The sequence below is a fragment of the Drosophila sulfurigaster genome, chromosome 3, assembly GCF_023558435.1.
Source record: "Drosophila sulfurigaster albostrigata strain 15112-1811.04 chromosome 3, ASM2355843v2, whole genome shotgun sequence".
In the NCBI taxonomy this organism is placed as follows: Eukaryota; Metazoa; Arthropoda; class Insecta; order Diptera; family Drosophilidae; genus Drosophila; species Drosophila sulfurigaster.
In genome coordinates this window covers 22,406,522-22,431,715 of record NC_084883.1, presented here as the reverse complement: position 1 = coordinate 22,431,715, position 25,194 = coordinate 22,406,522, and the positions used below count along the sequence as shown (strand labels likewise).

Genomic DNA, 25,194 nt, shown 5'->3' with positions numbered 1-25,194 from the left:
AGATTAAGACTAAGCCGATGCCCAAGTCTAAACTGTGCTATTAGAATTTCCACAGCAGACATTCTGTGTATGTGTGTTGGGAGACCAGAGTTGGGCACACTCTTAAATTATAGTTCAAGCAGCGCAGCCACATAAAGTCTACAAACAAGTTAATCCATTAGCGGGCGCGGTTGTCGTCTTCATCTTCAACTCTTCCACTCTGACGATCTGTTCTAGCAAGCAGCAGCTAACTAACTCTGTAGCTTGGGGAGTACAGTTAAGTTATAACTGGAAAATTGTGCATTGTAGCGCCTGTTATTAAATACATATTTCTCTTTGTACTCATGGCATTCGTATGTTAATATCGAATATGTGTCAGCTGGTTGTTTGTAGCGTTCTGTGTGCTGCTGCTGCTGCCACTTTATTCTTATTCTATTCCATACCATTTGGGGGCTCGCAGTTATGACTTTGATCCATCTGCAACTCCACTTCTCTGCGTTGTATACAATTATGAAATTTACAGTTTTACAGAGTATTCCAATGCCGAATGAACGAAAGAGAGAGAGGTCGAGGCTAAATGAGTTGTCATGTCTGCGGCTTTCTACAAATCTAGAGTCACATTGGGCCTAAGCCGATAACTAAACTTGTGCAGCTTGTGGCATTGTCTGACTCGAAAATGAGAGATTTCTGATAACACACAATTTGAGTCAAACATAAGTGCGGCTTTCTAGGTTGCCACTTCACATACTAAGAATTCGACTTTGCGGTTACCATTTTTATACCCGCTACCCATAGGGTAGAAGGGTATTATAACTTTGTGCCGGCAGGAAATGTATGTAACAGGTAGAAGGAGGCATCTCCGACCCTATAAAGTATATATATTCTTGATCAGCGTCAACAGCCGAGACGATCTGGCCATGTCCGTCTGTCCGTCTGTGTGTCTGTGTGTCTGTGTGTCTGTGTGTCTGTGTGTCTGTCCGTCTGTCCGTCCGTCCGTATGAACACCTAGATCTCAGAGACTATAAGAGATAGAGCTATAATTTTTTTTTTTTTCGACAGCATTTGTTATGTTTGCACGCAGATCAAGTTTGTTTCAAATTTTTGCCACGCCCACTTCCGCCCCCGCAAATCAAAAAAAATCGAATAACAAGCGTAATTTTAAAGCTAGAGTTACGAATTTTGGTATATACAATAATTACTATAGTAGTTATGATTCTTGAACATTTGGTTGCGATCAGATAAAAATTGTCGAAGTTATTAAAGAAATTCTTTTGTATGGGCAAAAACGCCTACTTACTAGGGTCTGAGTTGCTTTGGCTGACAATCTGGTATATTGTGCCGTCGATGGTATATTTTGAATGCGGTACTATATCGATATACCACATATACCATTTGGTATATTTTTTTAGTATTTTTGTAGTATATTTGGTATATTTTGAGAAATATACCGCAAAATATATTGCTTTTATTCAAAATGGGTAGCGGGTATCTCACAGTCGAGTACTCTCGACTGTAGCTTTCTTACTTGTTTTTTTTATAGTCAAGTCTGAGGATTGTATTGTTGTCGTTACTCGATGCGGCTTCTGTTGCGCTCTTTGCGTTGGCTGGCGACCATGTTTCGAGTGGGCGTTCGAGACAAAAAACTGCAACAAAAGGGCGTTATTAGTTCAAAGTCGTGAAAAGGCGTGGGCTTCAAATGCTTCAGGTTGCTAGATGTCCTAGATAAGAGAGTGGCTTAGAGAGAGAGAGAGCGAAGAGAGAGTGAATGAGCTGAGATTTCCGGCTTACAATAATAATCTTCAACTGACCTCAAGCTGATGAAGCCACCGTAGATTTCCGGTCTACTCTAAGCTAATCGTTTGTCTGTCTGCCTTAATTTGGCATCATTACGAATGTGGCTGAAAGTAAACCAAGACAAAGCAATTGACTTTATAACCTGCATTGCCACAAATTAAGTGAGCTGCACTTACAGAAATATGCATAAATAACAATAATATTAATTGCCTGTCTGCATTCGCCACGCATTTTTCCACGCAAGGAGAAAACCGCCAGCAGCATTGAACAACTTGAAGCTTGACAAATGTTTCATTTCAGCAGCGGCAGCAGCAGCAGCAACACCAGCAACTGCACAACAACAATTGTAATAATAATAATAAAAGTACAGAATAATAAAAGGCACAATAAAACTAGCCAGACATAGCAGACATGCTGCAATTGCAGCTGGGGATTGATGGCAGCGCCGCCAGCAATGAAGTTGGAGCTAAAGTAGGAGAAAAAAGTTACTAGCCACTGCTTTCAGTTTGCTCTGTCAAAACTTGAGTATCATATTTAGTGCAAATGCAAAATGTTGCATAGCTCATACGACTCGTTGGCAACGGCAACTGTTAAAGCAACAGCAGCATCGATTCCAATCAATTAGTTGGCCGTTGCCGGCCATTGGGTCAACTCACTTAACATAAACTATCGTATTTTATTGATAAATTATGCACTGCCTATCGCGACACCGATCGCGTCGCTTACACATGTTCGTCCGTCCGTCTAGTATCAATAAATACTAACGGTGCCTGCAGTCACCTAACCCCTCCCAATCTCTCTCACACACACTTGGACACACAGCATCGCATCAAGTTGATCGGCATCGACATCGAGATCGACGTAGGCACCGCCGGAAGTCTTTGTGCGGCAAAATGCTCAAGTCGTTTGCTGTTTTTTGTTTGTCTGCTGAGAAGATCACAAAGCACTCGACTCGATTTAGTTGGGCCAGACTGGGTTAAAACAGCTTCATCATTATGTTGGTAACACATTATGTCCAACTTTCTTACCGGATATATACATACGATGCTCAATATTATTTTATTTAATTATTATTTTTGCTGCTGACAGCAATTTTCTCTCAAAGGTATTTCATGTCGATGGTCATTGAAATCGAGCACACACAAAAAGGAACCAAAAGAAATGCCGAGCTATTAATTATTATTATGCTTTTCTTCAAAAATAATTCAATAAATCGAAGAGAGAATAATAGATCGTATTTCACGTAAAGAAATTAACAATAAATATGGCTTTTATATGCGCCGAATTTTCAATCAAATAAATAGCTGCTTTAATGGCATTCTTTGCATTAATGATGTTATAAGCTATGGGAGTGTTTTTTTTTATATTGGTATGGTTTTATTATGGTATGGTTTGGTTTTAAACATCTTTTAAATTTATAGGATGAGATAAGTTGTTTATTAAATTAGTTGCAACATAAAAGTCTGCCATAATCTGCATCTTTTTAAATGAAGTGTGGAAAATATGTTTTTAACGGGAAAATATAAATATCATCTAATGAATTTAAAAGCTTAAAGTGTATTAGTGCTTCGATGTGAAGCGAAGCATACAAATTTTCTTCAAGTTGCCAGTTTTTATATGATTATTGTGTGATCGCGTTTTAATCACATGCAATTGAACGTAGTTGAGACTCTTTTCTGACTCTAAGCTGCATGTGAATGTGAGAGAGATGCCTCCTAGACTGCGGCATTTCTTTGGGAAATCATTGACTGGCAGACTGGCTGTTTGGTTGGTGGATGGGGGATGAACTGGTTTACCAGCCACCAGCAGCAAACAGCTCTCAGCAGCAACAACTCTCGTTCAGCGGGCTAATCACACCCGCTGCGGCAAGTGAAGCTTGTTGCATCGTTCTCTAACTGCGAATTCAAAAAACTGCCCACATTCACATCGCGTGCTGTGGTTTTTTTTTTCCTTCTGTTGCTTGTTCAGCACATTGTTGTTATTGTTGTTGACGTTATTGCTCTCAATGTGGTGGTTGCTGATGTTGTTATTTGAAATGCAGTTGTTTGGCTGGAAATCATCTTCAGTTTCTGTTTTTACCGGAAGCCAAATGCCAGTTTCTGGTTTGTTTATGTAGGCGTCGTCCAGTTATGATTGCATTTGCCGCTCTCTTGTTGTTGTTATTGTTGTTTATAATTCAATTATGTGCACGTATGCCAGCTAACTCGGTTAGACGAGTTCATTTCACAGAAATTAAGTCAGACGCAAACAGAAGTTGAATTCTTTGTTTTGTTTTGTTGTGTCTTGCCTAGATGGGCAGCTGTGTGTCAAACTCACTTCATATCTTATTCACACACAACTTACACATGCTGAGCTGTTAAAGTTTTTCTTCTTGTGGTTGTTGTTGTTGTAGTTGCATTCATAACTCGAAGCTAATGCCAATAATATGAGCTGGATCCATTAGTCGCCTGGACAACGCCTTCTTTGCTGATGGCTCAAAAAGAGAGACTAAGAGCACTAAGCGCAAAGCGGCTTAATGCACACGCTACACACACACACTCACACACACACGCATACACTGGCTGACAGTTGCTAAGCTGCAATTGCTGCCAAGGCTTTTGGTCAGCACTCAAAGTGGCCGCCAATGCAACTTATGGGATGCTACCCGCTGTTGATGCTCTTGCTGCTGCTGCTGCGGTGGATGATGACGATGATGATGATGATGAAGATGAAGTTATTATTATCTGACAAGGGCATCGCCATTGCATGGAAGACTGACTTGGCTCAGAGTTATCCAGCAGCTACAGCACCAGCATCAGCAGCTACATGCTTGCTATCTTTATTAGAGGCGTGACTAATCGCCCTCCATCCCACCATCGTCTAGTGGTAAATGTGTACACTTTGCTATTTGCAAAGCAAAAGCAAAGCAAAGCGAAGCAAAAAGAAGTGAAGTCAAGCCATCATTATTAGGCGACTCTGCAGCACTTTTCGCTGTGTAAACGGAGGCAATGTCTGCAAATTTGATTAGCTTCAACTGCAACAGCAGCAGCAACTGCATCGATCGATTGCTTCCGTGTGCAGCAGCAACTTCAACTTGAACTGCAACTCGCTTCGTGTTGTGTTGTGTTGTTTTCCATTCTAGCTGACAGGCAGACTCCGATGCGATGCTATCTATCGATGCCAGTTGGAAAGTGTTAGATTCTCTGTTGGCCACTTCGGCTTTGTTCTGAGCCAAGCCTCTTGAATACCAAATGAGCCTTTGGCATTCGAAAGTCGATTATGTATGGGCCGCTGGGGCGATCGATCAAAGTTGCATTCAATTTTCCTTTTCAGCTTCGGTGTGAAAGTGGAAAAAGCTTTTAATAATAAATTGTGAGCTGAGCTCAGGGCAATTAGTGTGGTATTTGTGTATCGCCTGACAACTCGTGACAATGTGGCCAATAAATTGCCGAACGAAAAAATAAAGCTATAAAAATTTAAATATACATTAATTTTCCAAGCAGAAAAGCAAACGATAAAAACAAAAAACAACAACATGAAAATTTATTAACCAAAACGAAGTTAACCAAAAAAAAGAAAGCAAAACAAGTAAGATGCTAACGAGCAAAGGTCTGTAAGCAGACCAAGTGAAGCACTGAAAGTAATTACAAGTCAAGAACAATAATAATAAGCAGAGCTGGCAACATGAGCAGCCTGTCAGCAGCAGCAGCAGCATCCACAGAAGCAACAGCACCAGCAGCAGCAGCCACAACAACAACAGCAAATGCTGCAACAACGGGCAACCTGGAGCCAGCGGTGGTGCCACGTACCGCCAATTTGCTGGCATGCAAACAATGGTGGCGCGTCTGCTTCTTGTATGGCGACCAGCAGAAATATTATCGACAGCTCTATAGCAAGGCGGCTGCCCAGCGACTGGCGGCCAGCGGCAGCGCCAACGAGGCTAATCATGAAAATGACAATGCCAACGGCAGCAACAGCAACAGCAACAACAATAACTGCCAATTGACGGGAACGGTCGATGACTACGATACGGTTGGCATTGGCTATGGCTTTAGCGATTTTATCGCAGCGCAATTAGATGCCAACGAAGATGCGGACGATGGCATCGATCTGGGCGATAGCGGCCAACAGACGAGCAGCCACAGCAAAAAGCGCCTTGCAACTGCTGCTGCAGCTCCAACATCGAATCGTCCGCTGTTTCCCGCCAAATGCGAAACCTCGACAACAACGCCGAGGCGCAGTAAAAAGCTGCTACGCTCGCTGCGTGCCCATGTCAAGGGCGAGGGAAAGCACAAAGACTCGAAAGAGTCCAAGGAACAAAAGGAGCAGCAACAATCGCAGCAGCAGCAGTCGCAGGATGAACCAACTCAGAGGAATGCCAAGGTGACGGTGCTCGATGACCCGTTTCTCTTTGGCATCGATGCAGATCACTTGGGCGATCTGATACGTGGCAAAAACTACAATCCAACCGATGCCACCGAGCACATAGCGAAGTACTACAGCATGGAGCTTGAATCGGCGTGCACGGCGCAGGTGTTGGAGATCATTGAGCAGTCGGAGGAGGAGCTACTGGAGGAGCCGAAGCCAGCGTTGCCACCGAAGCAGAAGCAGCAACGTGCAGCACCACCGCCACCCGCACGCACAACAACAACAGCGACTGCAACTGCAACAGTTTCGGCACCGTTGCAACCGTTGACCGACAGTGATCTTAAGTTTCTGAATTTGAGCCTGCGACAGCGAAGTTTGCCGCGCAGCATGAAGCCGTTTAAGGATCCGCATGATATCAGTTTCACTTTCAATGAGCTGGACAGCTCCGTCATTTCGGAGGCCGCTCAACTGACACCGGAAGTGGTTGTCGGCAATTGTGAAGCGGCCACAGGAGCAGCGGCCGGAGTTGAAGGAGCAGCCAATGGATCCTCTCAGCAGGAGCCAAATGAGTGAGTAACTTTTGCTGATCATTTGTCAGATGCAATTTCGCTTTAGCCCCCTGACAATTTAAATGCATAACTTTTCAAGTGGTTGCTGCCGTTGGTTGCTGCTGTGCCCTGTGCAAATAATGATTGATTACCCGGCAGCCGCAGAGACAGCAACAACTTGTTGCGCAAGTTGGCAGCCAGAAGTCAATGAACACACATTGCGTGTTCTGCTTCGCTACGAAACCACAAACTGCACGCAACGACAGCAGCAGCAACGCATAACAGCAACGCACAACAGCAACAACAACTTGTTCTCTATAGGTTTGGCTGAAATTGAAACCACTGCGAGATGCCTGACTGTTAGCTCTCGTGGCTCTTGTCTCTTGTCTTCTGTCTCCTGTCTCCTGTGTCTTGTCTACTGTCTCCTGTCTTGTGTCTCATGTCTCTTGGCTCTTGGCTGTTTGCTGTTTTGCTTGGCTGGCTGAATTTCTGGCCGGTTTCGCTTGTTTATTGAACGCGCTGTTGCCGTGCATGCGCATCACTCACAGCAGCAAACTGAGCGACAGCAGCAGCAACAACAGCGACATCCATAGCGACAATGGCGTTTCATTCTCAAGTTACGCATACGCCGCCTGTTACAACAACAACAATGGCCATAGTAATATCAACAGCAATAGCAATATTTAAGCGATAGCAACAACGATTGCCAAAGTGTGATTTACCAGTGCCTTTGTCTGGCGCGGCTCGCTTTACATAAACATGAGCAGGAGTTGCTGTTGTTGCCTCTGTTATTGTTGTTGCTGCTGTTACGGCTCATGTCATGATTGTGCATAATGCCATGCAAATATCGTTGGCCCTAAGTTATTGTGTTTGTGCAGCACGCAGCTTATGAAATATGGGCGCTGCCCAGACATCCAGGCTGAAAAAGAGCGCCTGGAACGTTGGTGGAACTGCAGTCAAGTATTTCATTCAAACATTTTGAGGAGCCCAAAGCTCTGCAATTGTTTTCAGTGTCATGACATTTCCTTTTTGGCCGCAGTCGAGCGCAAAAATATTGCATATATATTCTGAGGCCAGACGTTATAGACGTTGTCATCGTTGTGCTGCTGCCGCTGCTTCTATTTTGTGTTGATTTACTATGCATGGCAAAACAAAAGACTTAGGCAACGAACTTGAGTCAAAGTTAATATATGCGACCAAACGGGGCAAACTTAAAGCTAATGCTCAGCAGCAGCACAAAAAACACAGCTCAATTAGTTGATGCTGTTGCCGTGTGAGCAACATGAACTGCAAAAGAAAAGGTAGAAGGAGTATTTAAATTACAGGCTCTCGCGGCATTTTCTGCCAAATCAATGCATTTCAAATGGACTGCCAACAGGAAAGGTAACCCTAACTGTAGAGCTTTATGTATGTAGTACAAAACGCACTCAAAGCATAATTAATAATAATAACAGACGCCGTTTTGATGTAGCCTGACAGCCAACTGCCAACAGCGGCAACAAACTAAGAATCTGGCTATGAATTTTCAGTAGCCGCTGCTGCTATTTGCCACACGCGAGAATAAGCAAATTAGCCCGCGGTGAGGCGCGGAGAGTGAGAGACGTGAGAGAGCGTCTGTCTGGCTTAGTTCGCTCAGATCAGATTTGGCAGTGGCATTTAACTTGCTGCTGTGCAAGTGCAAATCGCGTTTGCCACCAGTTTTAAATGCACCCACTGATACAGCGAGCATTTTAATTGCTGGCCACGGCGCAACTGTTAATGAAGTTATTAAAAAATTGCCAGCCAATCATTTAAGTTGCAGCATTTACTTGCTCTGGTCGTCCAACTTGATCCTAAAGTCGTCGTCGACATCGCCATTGCCATCGTGTTGTTGTTGTTCTTGTTAATAGCTTCAGGTTTTCCAGAAATTGCATTTAGCAGTCGCATCCACATTCTGCTGTTGGCTTAGCAATGAAGTTGTGCTCAGCTCGTGTCTAAGCATTCAATTCAATCTTAACTACCATCGACAGTTGCATAAATCTCTGGCTTTACTTCGTCTTTTACTTGGCTTAAAGCAATCTCCTCAAGTCATTCGTTTTATAGCATGTTAGCTACCTTTTTTCTCGATTCATTTGCTTTTTTAAATGACAAAAATGATGTCTCAAAACATTATTAGCCAAAGACGAATATTAAGTACTTGCATAAGAATTCTCGTAGCAATTAACTAAAAGAGAATTTTAGATAATCTGCCATTTTATTGTGTGCAGTGTCAACCAACTGATTTACCACATCAACTAGAAAAGCGGAGTACATAGATTTTACTAGTGAGCTATTAAACAACGCGAAGTGTAATAAAATGTGCACCAAGAGTTGGTAATAAAAATTGAATTGCAGTTTTTTTATTATGAATAAATTGTAGTTTTGTGGGATTTGTGTGGTTTGTGGGATCTTATCAATCCTAGATCGGCATAAATTTGCAATGGCAAGAGAGTTATTTGTCACTGCAAACGCCTCTCGACATACCACGCTGGCAAGCACACACATTCATATTGATTTTGTTTTTAATTAACAAAGCCATTAAGGGCACTCGGCGCTGCAGTTGTTGAACGAACAACTGTTGCAACAAATTCAGACTCGGAGTCAAGAGTTCCACTGGCACATTTTGTTTCTTGAGCCAAAAGCGACTGACAAATGACTTTGGGGCGTTACTGAGGCATTTCTGTATGTGGCATGCGGCATGCGGCATGCGGTCATTGCAGATGCAACTTAATTACAATAACAAAACGCAACAAATCTTGTGAGTGTGCTGGAAACTTGTATGACTTGCCAGACAATTGGCCAAGTTGCCAACTTGCCGAGTTCCATTTGCCATTTGCTTGCCACAAACGCCAGACGAAGACGGCGCCAGACAAGAGCGAGAGAGATGGAGCAAGAGCGAGTGAGAGGTGCAACAAACAAGTGAAGCCGCCTCGTGATTTATTTATGCAAAGCGATAAAATATGATTTTGTTTTTTTTTTGTCGCTCTGCCGTAGTAATGTGAAAATAAGACAGGCCATTAAAGTAATTTTTTGCGAAATGTTGCCGCCTCGCTACGTCTCCCTCTGTCTCTCTGTCCGTCGCTTTCGCGCATGCTCACCATGCTAATTACGGAGCTAGGGAGAGAGAGGCTCAACAATTGCGTCGCATATTAATTGTAGATTTTGTTAAGCGTGATTTGAAGCTGCGATAATGGCCATAAGAGTGAGTTAGCCCTTTGGCTTTGCCTTTGCCTTTGCCTCGCAGCATTTTTCAAAGCGCTTAAGCAGCTGTCAAAGTGTCAGAGCGCCCGTGTCTGATTCGACTGAGGCTCTAAAGAAATTGAAATCAGTTTAGAAAACCAAAAATCCGTGTAGAATTCCCCTTTCTGCCGACTCATGATACATTTTGTTTGGGCTTCAACTTGTCTGCGCCCACGTCAAAACCAATTGGCCATGGAGTGAAATACACAGCTAAACTCTTCGAAGAGAAGTGCGTATTTTGGCATTATGCAGATTGCTCGCTGTTGGCTTTTGTTGCCAAAAAGTTGACAGTTGAATGACAGACCAACGATCTGTGTTACATTTTCGTTGATATGGCTTATTGTTTGGGCAACATTCCGAGGCGGCGGCATTCCAGGAGCAGCTTAATGGCTTGATGGCGCATATTAAGAGACAACAAATCACTTAATGCATTTCTCGCTAATTAATTAAACATTTAACGCATACACACACACGCACGCAGTGCAATAAATTTATTGCCTGATAGACAGAGGCAGATGGAGAAAGAAAGGAAAAACCGCGCGTAATTTTCATTGACAGCTTCACTTTGGAGACGGCTTTTGCAGGCTTTGCATTTAAATTGCCTGCATGCCACTCGACGAGCCACTTACTTAGTGGCACTGGCAGTGGCAGTGGCACTGGTCAGTGCTGCAGTTGCAAAGTGGCAAGTGAGGCAGAGGGACAGCTTTAACACTCTTTGCATTCCTGCCTCGTTAGCCGTTGAACTTGCTGCTCCAGCTGTTGCTGCTGCTTCTTGCCCCAAGCTGATGGCCACTGTTCAGTTGATTTCTGGTTTCTGCAATGCAAGTGCAGCACAAGGCGGTGAATTTCTAATCATGATAAGAGCTTTTTTTTGGGGCCAGCAACAACAACAGCAACAAGGTGTTGCGCTTTATCGTTGTTTATATGCATTTGATATGTTGGCGACCTTATCAAGCTACCACTCGTAATAGCCGCAAATCGTATGATTGTTTACCGTTAGCAATGACTGCCCCTTAAACTGCCAATCATGGCAGTCGAGTGAATCCTCGAGGAGCCTCTTCCGTTTATCATTAGCCATCGATTGGGAATGTCATGCACTCATAAAAGCAATTAGCAGCTAATTATTTGCCATGTTCTGCTGACAAGTTGCAACAGCATTACAGTTACACACAACCAAGTTCAAGAGACTAAAGTTACCGTTGACTTTGTCAACATTTTGCCAAAAGTTCTTGCTTAATTTTTGAGCTTGTCGTCGTCGTCGTCGTCGTGTGTTGTTGCATCCCGAACAGCAACAACAACATCAAGCACGAGATGTTGCGCAGTTGGAGTTTAAATTTCAGAGACTTTCATGCTGCGTAGGCAGCAGATTCTCCTACTAGACTCGACGCCGCACTGCTTTGACTCAGTTTTGGCCAGACGAAGCAAGGTTTGGTTTTGTTAATGGCCAAGAAATTAGATTCCGATTGCAGTTGGCCATAAATCAAAGCATGCAACTTGCACTCTGGGAAAAAGGTGCAGCAACCACAGCAGCAACAGCAGCAGCAAAGCGGCTTTTCTGTAAATCATATTACGGTTAATTTGTGAACAGTTTTGTTAAGAAGCGTTGCACATAAATCATCCACAGCCGAACTGACTCTACTACTACTGCTGCTGCTGCTGCTGTTGTTGTTCGGTGGGGTGGACATGTTTAACGTCTGGATATGTCATTAATAATTGTGGCGGACTCCAAGCTATTGGCACTCTCTTGGCTTACCTAATCAAATGATTTATCTGCACTCAATGTTGAAATTAAGTTAGAGTTAATAACTCGCCTGACTGTGATATTAATAGCCATGGGGCTTGCTTCATTTTTCCCACATCTGACCTCGAGAAGTGTTCAATCTTTTTGACCTTCAAAAAGTTTCAAAGCGCGATTCGATAGTTTTAGTCAAACACTTAAATAGTGCTCAGAGTATCACTATTGTTGGCAACATTTCAAGGTCTGCAAATAACACTGTGTGTATGAATATAAGTTTTGAGTATCAGCACTCGTATTCACAGCATGAAAACGTTGAACATTTCCCGTACGATTATGTGCTTACATGTTGAACAATTGGTTTTTGGAGTGCCAAAGCTGGAATAAATATCAATCAATGCCAATTTGTTGTACAAACACACAGCAACAACGAAGCAACTACAAAAAAAAAGTGGAAGAGAAGAAGATGAAGACCGAAATGTTAACGGATACACGGATGGGCCAAGCGTCAAAGTAATTATGGTCAAAAACAAAATTGAGCATAATCACCACGCACTGAGGAAACATTAATGTATAAAAATCGAAGCAGCCGCATAATTTATAATAGCCAGACGAAGCACGAAAAAAGCAAAAGAAAAGGAAGACAACGACGAGCGACAAAGATGAAGACGACAACGACGACGGCGACGGCGACGAAGACAAAAAGCATAAAAAGCAAAGACACAGCTTCAATTAAAACTACGAGAGGAGATGAGAAAACAAGTTCATAGACCAAAGACAACGACCGATCGAATGTTGTTTCTGTATTTGTTGGTAGTTGGCTGTTGGTTGGTGGTTGCTTGTTGCCCGTGGGCCAGCCTGAATGTGGACTTCAACTTGGCCGCCACACGCAGACAGCGAGCAAGAGAGAAATACGAGGAGGGGGCACGAGATAGAGAGGAAGAGAGAGTGACTGAGCAGGACAGTCAATCTGTGGGCGTCTCGAGACAAATGCGTTTCAATTTTGATGAATTTACAAAGAGTTAAAAATTAATTAGAACTCGTCGAGTGAAACTGGCTAGTTGCAAGAGGGAGAAATAAAAAAGAAAATCGTTGCGAATCAATTACCATGGTCAACATTATTGGCCGTTATGTCAGCAGCACTCTGTTACCAGCATTTAGCGCGCCAAATTTGCATTGATGATGCAATTTCACTGCCAAAGCAGCGTTGAACGATGAACGAACAACGAACAACAAGACAAAACACCGAATCGAACGGAGTCAAGTTGCGCTTCAATGTTTTCCATGCATTTTCCGGCAGAGATGAGTTCTGAAACCTGCTTTTGTTTCCAACGAACACTCTGGCGAGCACTGAAGAGATCCCGCATTCAAGTTGTTGTCTTTGCTGTGTTGTTGTTGTTGTTGTTACTGTTCGTGTTGTTCATGCTGTTGTCTCAGGCCGAAGCTAAAGTTGAAGTGTTGGGGCATCTTTTGCTTCGATGTTTGGCGCACACAACACAAACACAACACAGATACTAAGACAGACAGTTGGAAAATTACTGGCATAGTTGTTGCTGTTACTGTTGCTGTTGCAGCAGCTGTGAAAATTTGCACGCTCAGAAAACAATTTTCGTTGCCGTTAGCAGAGCAGAGCACAACAACAAAAGCGCAAAATGCAACACTGCGAAAATGTTGCAGCAACATTGTTGACGCTGCCAGGGAACAACATTAATTGGTCAGCTTTGTTACCCAAAGATAAGCAAACAATTTGTTCTCTTGCCAGAGGCCTCTCACTCTGGCTCTTTGGTCTCTCGACTCTTCTTAGCCTGGGAGCAACAAGTTCGTCTGCTCGTTTGGGCGGGCAACAACATGGGCTTCGGTGCTTTGGTGTGAAAATTGCCTGTGATCCGAACAAATTATGCAATTATTTTGCTTATGCGCGACTTTCTAAATTGAACATACAAATTAACAGCTGACTTTCATATACAGTTAACCGTTTAATTGATTTCTATTTGTGTGCATGCTCATTTCGCAGCTAGCTGCAATTAGTGCCACTTGACGTATACGCAATAAATGCAATACTTGACCACACGCAGTCCCTGCACTCTAGCAGTAGTAGAGTTCTCAGTCCATAGTTCTAGTGCCAGTCACAATCCCATCAGCAGCCTGGCTGGCTGACTGGCTATAGAACTCGACAGGCAGACATTCTTAATCAACTTTTAGCTGCAACACACACACAAACAAACAAACAAATAAACGAACGAGCGAACAGAACAACAAGTTGGAATGTTTGCCAGGGAACGTAGTACGAGTAGATGCCAAAGTCAATAAAAATGTCAACACGCCAAATGTCATGTTGACAAGGCAGACAACCACAGTGCCACATAGAGCTGCAATGCCGAGTAACGTATCTCGTTGCTGCCAGACACAATGCACAACAGCAGCCGGGAAGGGGAGAAGGGACCAAGAGAGCTGGAGGCTGGAAGTTGGGATCTAGGTGCTGTAAGAGGACCTGGGGGCTGCTGCTCTAGACGCAAGTAATATGTGTATGTGTGTGTGTGTGTGTACGTGTGTTCGTGTGTTCAGCATGTTCGCCATAAAGTTTACGGCAATTTTTATTGTCAATTCAAAAATCGTTTATGACAATCGCACTAGTTGTGAGCTTGCTGCCGGCAGGATTTTTTTAATAAAGCCAGCCACTTGCAGTTGCTGAAGTTCGTGTACGAATAGTTCGTTATGGACAGACACTAAAACTTTTACACAGATACTATATTCATATATACGAGAATACCCTTTAAAAGAATGACCATAGGCGGTTTTGTAATTTAAAACGCTTGAAAATTTAATGAGAAATATATGCATGAGATATCTATTTAAAGAATATAAAATAATAATAAAAATGGTTACGAGAAAAAATGTTGTTTAATGACAAACAGATCAATGAGAAATGTTTAATATGTCGGAAATACATCTAAAATTAAATGAACATTTTTCTTTATCATTTAAAGTTGAAGATTTCAAAAAGAAATATTTAAAATATATCTTATTTTATTACTCGCAATTTTAAAACACATAAATTTACCTTTTCAATACGCAAACTGTATATGCCCTTTATTAGAATTTATCTAAGCACACGGTATCTTGAAATCATCCTTTGTTATTTGCTGCTGTTGTGAAACAATAAAAGCCACTAAACATTGCCAGGAGGAGTCGTCCCGTCAGGAACTCGAGTAATAATTGTTGTGTCGCAGCAACATCGTAAAACTTACTAAACAAGTCTCACCGGTCAAATACCAGGACGTTGTGGCATTTAAGGGACCACCTGTCGGTCTGTAGGTAGATGATGTGTCGCTGGCAATTGATAGTGGGGGTCAGAGATATGGAAAATAATTTGAGTATTTGTAGGCAGTAGCGACTGCAGAAGCATCAATGGAAACTTTCGCTGTGCTTGTTGCTCGACATTAACCTAAATTTGTGGCCTAGCTAACAAATGAGTCAGAAACCGCACAGACTGACTGACTGACTGAGTAACTCTGGCAATTGTTGCTTGGGCTGTCCATGGAGCAGTCATTGAAGCGTCCATCAAGAGCAGAGCAGAGCTGAGGCAACGAATGCGGCATCGACATTGCAATTTGTCAACGCGTTCGCCGTGCCGTATATAATGATCATTCATTTAGATGCCAGCCAAGCGATAAGCAGCCCAGCTAAATATAGTATAGAGAGATCTTCAGGCTGAAGCCATAATGGAGATGGCGAGTGCTTAAGCCACCACGGCTGTAGTAGTTGCCACACTTGACACGATCGTGCTGGGGGCAGCTGCAAGCAGCAAGCAGCGCTGTTGCAATGTTGCGGTTATCAATGGCAACGCTTTTGAACTAGTTTTAGGGCCCAAAAGCATTGGGCCTAGAGAAATCAACGGCATGTATCGGCCAAGTGGCAAACCAGTTTTATGCCTCTTTTTTTTCTTCTTTTTTTTGGTTCAACGACTGCCAAAGTGAGCCTGAAACTGAACCCTTCTTCTCCTTCAACTTCAACTTTACCAACTTCTCCCTTTGCTTCTCCCCTGCCTCAACAAAGTTTGGTAAATGCAAAAGCAAACATTGGCAACAGCTGCCCTCAGGCAATGCCCGCATTTATTGTGTTGTATTTTATGCAAACTTACGTATGTACATATGTATCTCAAGGGTGTTCTTGGTATGCCAATGTTGCCAGCAGCATGTTGCCAGCAACATTGTTGCGAATTGTGCGTTTGCACTAATGCCTAAGCCAGGCAAACATGTTAAGCATCTCCCGCTCTCTGTGCTGTGTAGTCTGCCACTTTCCATTTTCAAAGGCAATTCGAGCCGAGTCGAGCTTTAATGGCTTAATAAACCTGAAGAGAGCGGGAGAGCAAAAAATAAAAAAGAGTGCTGTACAACTCAACGGAAAACACACGCGCAGACCAAATTGAAACTTGCCACAATTGCTGGCAATTTTACGCAATTCGTTGCAGTCAACAATAAATTTGTAAATTGCAAAAATGCCGCGCGAATGAAAAGAAATGCAGGTCGCCAAACGGCCCGGCCCAGCCCCGCTTGGAGTAGTTGGAGCCCGCACAGTCGGCCCCAGCTGACTGACCGCACAATAAATTCAAAAGACTTCAATGTACAACAGTGCAACAGCGCAGCTATCCTCTCATTTTCCAATGCAACAAATTTGTGTTTAGGCCCAGTTTTTGTGCAATGCCATTTGGTGCGCTTTTCATTTGAAAAGAGCCAGCGAACAGTCCCCAGTTGCAGCACGGCAACTGGCAACCAGCAACCAGCAACTGGCAGTCTGTGGTCTGTGTTGCCGGCAGTCGGACAATCGGCAGTCTCCCAATCCCAATCCCAATTGCAATCCCTGTGTGCCAGAGAGTGCCGCCAGCCGTTTGTTTGGCTTGTAATTTGAGTTTGAATGCGGCTGATTTGACAGCAGCCAACACTTTTGGTCCCCGACGTTGGCATCTGTCTCCAGCTGTGACTGCAACTGCGATTGGGACAGCGACTGCAAAGCTGGAACTGGAACTCGAACTGAAACTGAAGCTGAAGCTGATGCTGCACGTGCAATGTTTCCCTTTTGGCAATCCCACGCCCGCAATGCGATGCCACGCATTCTTTACCCTCTGTTCGCAGTGTGTTATGCGCTTTAAAAATGCAAATGTCGACGCTCCATAAAACAATGGGAAAACTACATTTTAGACCGAGCGGGTTCACTCGCAGCCAGTTAAAAGCCAAAATCTGCGCAATTAATTGCTGGCAAACCGCAAACGCAACCGCCTCGCACAATATTGACACATCAGCAGCTCCACAGAGAGAGAGTCAGCGGACTAGAAATGGAATTGCAATCGCTAAAGCGGATACGGATACGGAAACAGCGTTGCCAACTGGCAACTGGCAAAAAGGGATGGCGACTACACAAAAAGAATTCGCATGGCCCCGAAAAAACAACAAAAGGGCGGCCACATTGTTTTGATAAAAAGCCCGCATGAGCACACAGCAACACACACATACGCACACACAGTCAGTTGTGAGTTACTCACAAATGCACTCACACATTCACATGAATACTATAGTATATATTCAGTGGGAGTGGGAGTCGGAGTCAGAGGCGGTTACGCCCATACCAAATCGAGTGAAGCTACAGTTACATATGCGCAGACAATGCACAGTTATCCTTTGATAGCTACAACAACAAACAACAACCATTGGCATGAAATGGTGCATGCAACGGCTGAATGCCACCACAACCCGAGTTGTGTATGCGCTACAATTGAAATTTAGTTTAAACTTTTAAATTGAAGTTAAGGTCCAGGGGCGAAATGGTGAATATACAATATCGAAAATGTCTGTTTTTTATTTTTATCTATGTTAAAATCCTTTTAATACTGTTTCTTTAATTAATGACGAGTATTAAATAATAATAATGATATGAAAATAAGTGACTCTTTTTTTATATACTATTGTATAATAAATTATTTTCTACGACTAAATCTCATGGACACTTCTTTTGTTGCTAGAATCAGTGAAGCTTTTAAAAGCCGACCAATGCATCAGCATGTTAACACGAAAGATGCTTTTGATACCGATAGCTTATTTTGTTAATTTTGTTGCTGCGATCAGTGACGCTTTTAAAAGCTAACCTATAATTCAGTATGTTATTACGAAAGTTCATTTATACAGGCTCATTTGTTAATGTTGTGTCTATGATCTATTAAGCTTTAAAAAAACACATTAATACATACGCTGTCACTCCTACACAACGTCAACTAGACAGCACGACCAGTTTTGCAGAGTATTTAGGGCGTTTGCTAGGATAACAATGTCAGGCTACAACAAAATGACAAACAGCGACAGCCCAAGGGCCCGGAAAGCAGACAACAGTAAAACACACGAATATATCAGACGAACAACAAACAGCAACAACAACAACACAACAAAACTGTCGATTTGTTTGTGCAAATGCTGTGAAGCGTATTTGTATTTTCATTTTGACGTTTCGCAGCACACCAACAAAAAAATACAATCCTTTTTTGAGCGACGCATAAAAAACACATAAAAAATTAACTAAAATTGACAGCTTGTTCAAATGAAACTCTGGCGAAAAAAAGAAACAATATAAATGTAAAATAACATATAAAAAAATATGAATAGGAAGTGCAAAACCGCATAAATCCAACCCGGCGAATTACAAAGGAATAAAGACAACAGCGCACCATAAAACAAAGTAAAAAAATCCAAAGGGAAAACACATTTTATGTGGTTTTATATTACATTAAAAATATGATTTGCCAGCTTAAATAATTTGGTTCCCAGACCCAACTATGCGCACCTTTAACCCAACATGCCATATCGGAAATATTTTAATTAAGTTTAAATTAGCTACGCCACAAAAATCAGCAATTGCTAAACACAACTAATCTCCGCTTTCGTTCTCTCTCTCTTTCTGTTTTTTAGGCCCATCAGCCGAACGCCGCTAACGCAGATTTCGTATCTGCAGAAGATCCCAACGTTGCCGCGTCACTTCTCGCCCAGCCATGGCCAACAGCCTGGTGTTGGTGCTGGCACATTGCCGCTGCCGTTGCCCCCGGCATTGGGCAACTTGGGTCTGCCCAGCAGCTCATCGGCGAGCGCATTGTATGGGGCACAGAATGCGGGCAACATGTTGCCCACATCGCCATTGCCGCTGCAACGACATCAGCAATACTTGCCGCCCCATCATCAGCAGCTGCCACCGATGCAGTTGCCCGCTGGTCCACCTGGTGCCGCATCCACACAGTATTCGCCAGCTGCCTCGGGCTGCTCCTCGAACTCCAAGTATTCGAATTCCTCGCTGAAGCAAACGCATGGTCATCCGCATCCACATCAGCAGCATCAACAACATGGACAGCATGGCCATCATCAGCTGTCACCGGCGCTATCGACACCCTCGCCACCATCGCTGCTGCATCATCCAGCCGCGGGCTCCTCGTCAGCGTCGGCACATGCACCATTCTTGGCCGGCCCGCACATGGATATCCAGCGACAATCGCACTCGGACGATGACAGCGGCTGCGCGCTCGAGGAGTACACTTGGGTGCCGCCTGGCCTGCGACCAGATCAGGTAAGTGAACAGGTCTGATCTGTTGTTGTGTCCCCAGAGCCCAGCAAAGAAGAAGATTTTGAAATTTTCGCTTGATCTCTGATTGTTGATGCTTGATTTGTGACCACCGATAAGCGGCAAGCGCTCCACTTGACTTATTGTGCGTCACCACACAGCACAAAGCACAGAGTACAGAGTGGAAGTCAACGTTGTCGAGGGCCAGCTGTAAATAAATATGCAATACAAGGCCATAAATCAGTCAGCCAGTCAGTCAGGCGTTGGCATCGCAACGCTTCGAAACCCTCACGCATCTCGCCTCGAATGTCACTGCATCTTTTGGTTGCATCTTCTGGCGAGACACACGTTGCAAGTAAAAGCCTACTATATCTGCCAAGTATTGTGAATTAGATTGCGCTAATGAAACTCTAATCGGAGCAACAGCTTCCCACTCGTGTTCGCAGTCGCAGCTGCGCTAGTTTTTTGGCTTGGCAATTTTTCAATGTGACTGCGACTTTTATGGCCAATTCAATGCTGTAAAAAATCGGCTACCATTTGAGCCGATTTTTTCAATTATTTTCGGCTGACATAAACGCCACATAAATTATTTGCGTAAAATATGCGCCAATGGCGTATAAATCTTGCGCAATCTTTCGACCCGTTGCTCGCCTAAAAGTTCGCTACCAAAATTTTTTTGGCAGTTCCAAGAGAGAGAGAGAGGAGTGAGAAAGACGTTTGGCGGTCTCCAGTCACCAATCTCCAGCACACCACACACACATGAGGACTCGCGTTAATCCTCGCTCAACATGCACTGACAACGCCGCCTATCAAATGTCTCGCAGTCGCAGTCGAAGTTTTTGTTTTGCCATTGGCATTGCCATGGCCAATGCCATATTGTATTTTTGGCAAACGTTACAAACAGAATTGAAAATTTATTTACAGCCATTTACGTTGACGCAGCATAAGCCATGTGTCAGTCAGGCAGTCAGTCAGTTGCCAGTCGCCGAACAGTTGGCCAGCTTCAATGTGGCGGATGCTGCTGAAAATGAGATGGGGAAATGGAATGGGACTCTGAGAGTTTGCGGTCATTTGAAAACTTTAACAGGCACTTGCATAAAACGTGGCCAATAAAGAATTGTGCTTAGAAGTTGACCGAGCTGCACGTTAAGCACCTTTCAACCTGGCCAAATGGAAAATCAACGTAATAAAATCAAAAATCTTTTGGCAGCTTGCCTGCTGTGTGCCAAGCAAAGGCAATGTGGCCAGTTGACGGGCTACCTCTCCGATTCCCACTGATCAACGTGATGATGACGATGACGATGAGGATGATGATGATGATGATGATGAAGCGACTGCAACTGGGGACTTGACTGAGGGGAATTGTCGGGCTTAACCCTTTTTAGCTTGAGTTTATCTCGCCTCGCTCACAGTGTGTGACCTCTGTTCGCTGTGCGCTCTGTTGCTCTGCCTTTTTGCCGACTGCATTCCAGCTTATCCATACTTCATGCCACATGCTTCATTCTTCATTCAACATTCTTCTTGTTTGGTCTCATTGCAGGTACGCTTGTATTTCTCCCAAATACCCGACGACAAAGTGCCATACGTCAACAGTCCCGGAGAGCAGTATCGTGTGCGACAATTGCTGCATCAACTGCCGCCGCATGATAACGAGGTGAGTGTATATTCAATACTTGTATTCAGTTACGACTCTGCGAGTAGTAGTAGTTGTTGTAGTGGTGCTGTGTCCCTGGTGAGAGAGAGACTGCCCTGTCGATTTCCTGGTATTTATTTAAATGTGTGCGCGTTTTATCGTGATTGAATGGCCAGTGCCAGAGCCGATGTCGATGTCGCAGTCGATGTCCCTCCTGGACAACGACAACTCAAATTACGGCAACGGCATATCAAAGTCAATGCCAGCGATTTTCCCACACATTTTCACCGCTTCTGCTGCTCCGCTTGCCTTTTAATTAATCAAGGAAACAAGTGCAACTAACTGAACCCAAAAAAAAAATACGAAAATAAAAATAAAACCACAAAAAACTACGACAAAAAGTACGTTGAGCGGATTCGCAATTGCAAGTTGCAAATACGAGTATCAGTTACCGTTTGTTAGCATTTTAACCACTGCCACTAACTGGGGGTTGCCATGTTAACGACCAGTTAGCAGAGCAGAGCAGACTGCGATGCGATGCGTTGAGGGAATGTGTGGCAAATGCCCAAATTCCAAGCCGAAAAGTCAAATCAAAATGTGCAGCAAACAAAAAAGAGGCAGCCGAAAAATTTGCATACAACACAAACGAGACGCTGCTGACCGCAGTTGGAGCTGGAGCTGGCTGGATGGAGAGATGGACTAGAAGCAGTTGGGAGTTGATGGGCAGCGTTGTCTGCCAGCTACCGGTCTCTGTCTGCGGTTGTCTGTGCCCTGCCCACTGGCCACTTGAGCCACGCATCAGCAGCTGTTGTTGTAGACAAACAATCTTCGGGTTGAGTTGACTTCTGGGAAAGATCACTTTAAGCTTTTGCGTTACCTTTCGTTGCTGCTGTTGCTGCCCACGGGGCGTGCTTCAAGTTGCAGCCTTGCCTACCCAAGGCATCCATCTCTCAACTCAACTCAACGCAACTCAACTTGAACATATGATTTGGCTGTCTGGAGAAAAATAAAGAATAAAAAAAAAAACAAAACGGTTCTTTCTCTTACCTTCTGTCATTGCAGGTTCGTTACTGTCACTCACTGACGGATGAGGAGCGCAAGGAGCTGCGCCTGTTCTCCACACAGCGCAAACGTGATGCACTTGGTCGCGGCAATGTCCGACAACTGATGAGTGCCCGTCCCTGTGATGGCGTAAGTCAGCCCCCAATTCCCCCAGCAACTGAGGAAAACTACAACTTTCTTCCCTCTCTCTCCTTCTCGCAGTGCGACGAACTGATTTCCACTGGCGACATCGCTGTGTTTGCCACGCGACTGGGACCAAATGCCAGCTGGCATCCTGGCTGCTTTACCTGCTGCATTTGCCGCGAGCTGCTCGTGGATCTCATCTACTTTCATCGCGATGGACGCATGTACTGTGGCCGTCATCATGCCGAGACGCTCAAGCCGCGTTGCTCTGCCTGTGATGAGGTAAGTGCGAGGGGAACATTGCAACCAGCTCAACTTTTACTTGTGCAACTTGTGCATAACTTTTCGTGTTTAACATAACTTTCGCACTCCTAGATTATCCTGGCGGATGAGTGCACCGAGGCCGAGGGACGTGCCTGGCACATGAATCACTTTGCCTGCCACGAGTGCGACAAGCAACTCGGAGGCCAGCGTTACATCATGCGCGAGGGGAAACCGTACTGTCTGCTCTGCTTCGACGCCATGTTCGCCGAGTACTGCGACTATTGCGGCGAGGCCATTGGCGTCGACCAGGGCCAGATGAGTCACGACGGTCAGCACTGGCATGCCACCGACGAGTGCTTCTCGTGCAACACCTGCCGCTGCTCGCTGCTGGGTCGCGCCTTCCTACCGCGCCGTGGCGCCATCTATTGTTCGATAGCTTGCAGCAAGGGCGAGCCGCCAACGCCCTCGGATAGCTCCGGCACTGGCATGTACACCACGCCCACGCCGCCTGCACAGCGTGTGCGGCCGCAGCAGACGCGCATACCGAGCAGCCACGCCTCCAGCTCTCCGCCCATGTCGCCACAGCAGCAGCAACAGCATCAGGCCAGCTTCAATCAGGCCATGTATCAGCTGCAGAGCCAGCAACTGGCCGCAGGCGTTGGCAACGAGGCAGCCGGCGGTCTGTTGGTGTCACATGGCAAGCAGAGTTATCCCACCTCGGATTCGGATGCGGGCGTCGTCAAGGATCTGGAGCAGAGTCGACACAATGCTGGAGGCGATTTCACCGATTTCTCCAGCTCGCAAAATATGTCGCCGCTGAATTCGCCCGGCGACTTTCAACCGCATCTGATGCCAAAGCCCATGGAGCTGCAACGCGACGGCGTCTACAACTTCAACGAGATGGCCACCAATTTGGATGCCGCGTGGCCCGCCAAGCCGCCGCTGGGCGCTGCACATGGCTATCAGATGCAACGACAGCTGCAACAGGTCTCCAAAATGGAGAACTCCATCACCTCCAGCATGCCAGAGTTGGGCGTCAGCGGAGTGCAGCACATGGCACACTTTGGCCAGCCGCTGCCCGCTGCTCCACCGCTGCATGCCTCCGCTCAGCAGTTCCATGCGTCGCAGCATGAGTATGCGGACATTATGCATCCACCGCCACCGCCGCCAACAACGTGCGGCGAGCTACCCGAGCTGCCCACGCCCAATCTGAGTGTTGCGTCCACGGCGCTGCCGCCGGAGCTGATGGGTTCGCCTACGCATTCAGCAGGAGATCGTTCGCTAAACACGCCACTGTCCACGCAGTCGGCCACACAGCCGCCCACGCATCCCGTGTCCATACTGAGCGGCGGCTCCTCATCCTCGCCCATGAGCGGTGAGCCGGGCAAGAAGAAGGGCGTCCGCTTCGAGGGCATTCCCGACACCTTGCCGCGCTCCCGAAGCTACTCGGGCAATGGCGCCGGCACCAGCGGCAGCGGTGGGGAACGAGAGCGTGAACGAGACAGAGATCGGGAGCGTGATAGAGATGGCAATCGACATGGACATGGACATGGGTCGCGTCGGCGTCGACGTCGCAAGTCGTCGAGTCATCATCGCAGCGGCAGCGGTCATCGCTCGCATTCCACAACCCGTGCAGACACCTATGCGCCGGCCCAGCCATTGTCCTCCTCCTACCAAGGTCCGCCATCGGTGCTGCAGACAACGACAATGGCAGACAGCGAGGCGATGACGTTGCCACACAAATCGCCGCGGCATCAGCGTGAGAGAGAGCGAGAAAGGGAACGAGAACGAGAACGCGAAGAATCGGAGGAGTCGGATGTGTGTTCCACGTGCTCATCGAGTTCGTCTAGCTCCGAGGATTACATGATGATGTACCAGCTACCGCAACGGCGACACTATGGCGGCGTTCGCGTCAGCTATGTGCCCAACGATGCGCTCGCCTACGATCGCAAGCGCAAGCCCTCGGACATGGCCGGCGATAAGGACAAGAACTGCATAATCTCGTGATGGTCGCCGGCAGCCATTTTAATTAGCGCTGATTGCGCGGCAGCTGCGCCAGCAACCTGGCGCGTTTGTGGTCGTTAATAAATGAGATGTGCCAGGGGCCAGGTTGCTAACGAAGCAGCCACCAGGTGGGCATCAATTATTAATGCACAAGGATTATGGACAGTGGCAGATACAAATACGAATGCAAATAGCATTCGAGATACAAATAGAAGTCTATCTACAGATACAGATTTACAAATAGCAATAGAGAACTCTCATATCCCGCACTCAACAAAGCAATAAAGTTCAACTTGAGTTTAAGGCGCCTAGTTAAGACCCCAAATCACAATATGGAACCCCCTACCAAGTGGGTCTCAATGCTGTTCCAAAAAAAACAAACATAAGAGAACATTCATAGTTAAGCGAATCAAACTAACAAAATACTATACATAAATAATTTAATTATATTTTTATACAAGATACATATAAACTAAAGTTGATGAAAACTATCATTGAGGATATATCTATTTATTTCGCATAAGTTTCAACTATTTACTACAACTATTTACAACAATAAATATAATTATGTAGCATAATGCATAAGTAGGAAACACGATGCGATATGATTTGGCTAAAGAAACTTACAATAATTCTAGACTAAGTCCAACAACTGTACGAAACTAAGTTCTAAATATACAAATACGATTATAAATAAAGAGTTCAAAGCAAACACTATACTTTTAACAAAACATACTTTTAAATACAATAAAGTTAATAAAAATGAACGCTTCTCTGTATTTACATTTCTGAAAATGGCTGAGCTATAAATTTATTTATACTTTATTTTTATTTATTGAATCTTCACTTTAGTT

At 44.9% G+C, this 25,194-nt stretch overlaps 1 protein-coding gene across 3 annotated transcripts in view; it reads left to right on the top strand.

Annotated features, from left to right (window-relative positions):
• Nucleotides 1-24,731, top strand: part of LOC133840980 (protein prickle) — a 70,127-nt gene extending 45,396 nt beyond the window's left edge. For 2 of the 3 annotated variants that reach the window (XM_062273209.1, XM_062273208.1), the window contains exons 2-6: nt 18,615-19,260; nt 20,795-20,908; nt 21,950-22,078; nt 22,151-22,354; nt 22,448-24,731. In XM_062273209.1, the coding sequence (XP_062129193.1) occupies nt 18,615-19,260; nt 20,795-20,908; nt 21,950-22,078; nt 22,151-22,354; nt 22,448-24,343 (2,989 nt within the window). In that variant the 3' untranslated portion in view covers nt 24,344-24,731. Of the gene's footprint in view, nt 1-5,255; nt 6,690-18,614; nt 19,261-20,794; nt 20,909-21,949; nt 22,079-22,150; nt 22,355-22,447 lie in introns of all 3 variants that reach the window. The other variant, XM_062273207.1, reaches the window with a different exon arrangement.
• The last annotated feature ends 463 nt before the right edge of the window (nt 24,732-25,194 follow it).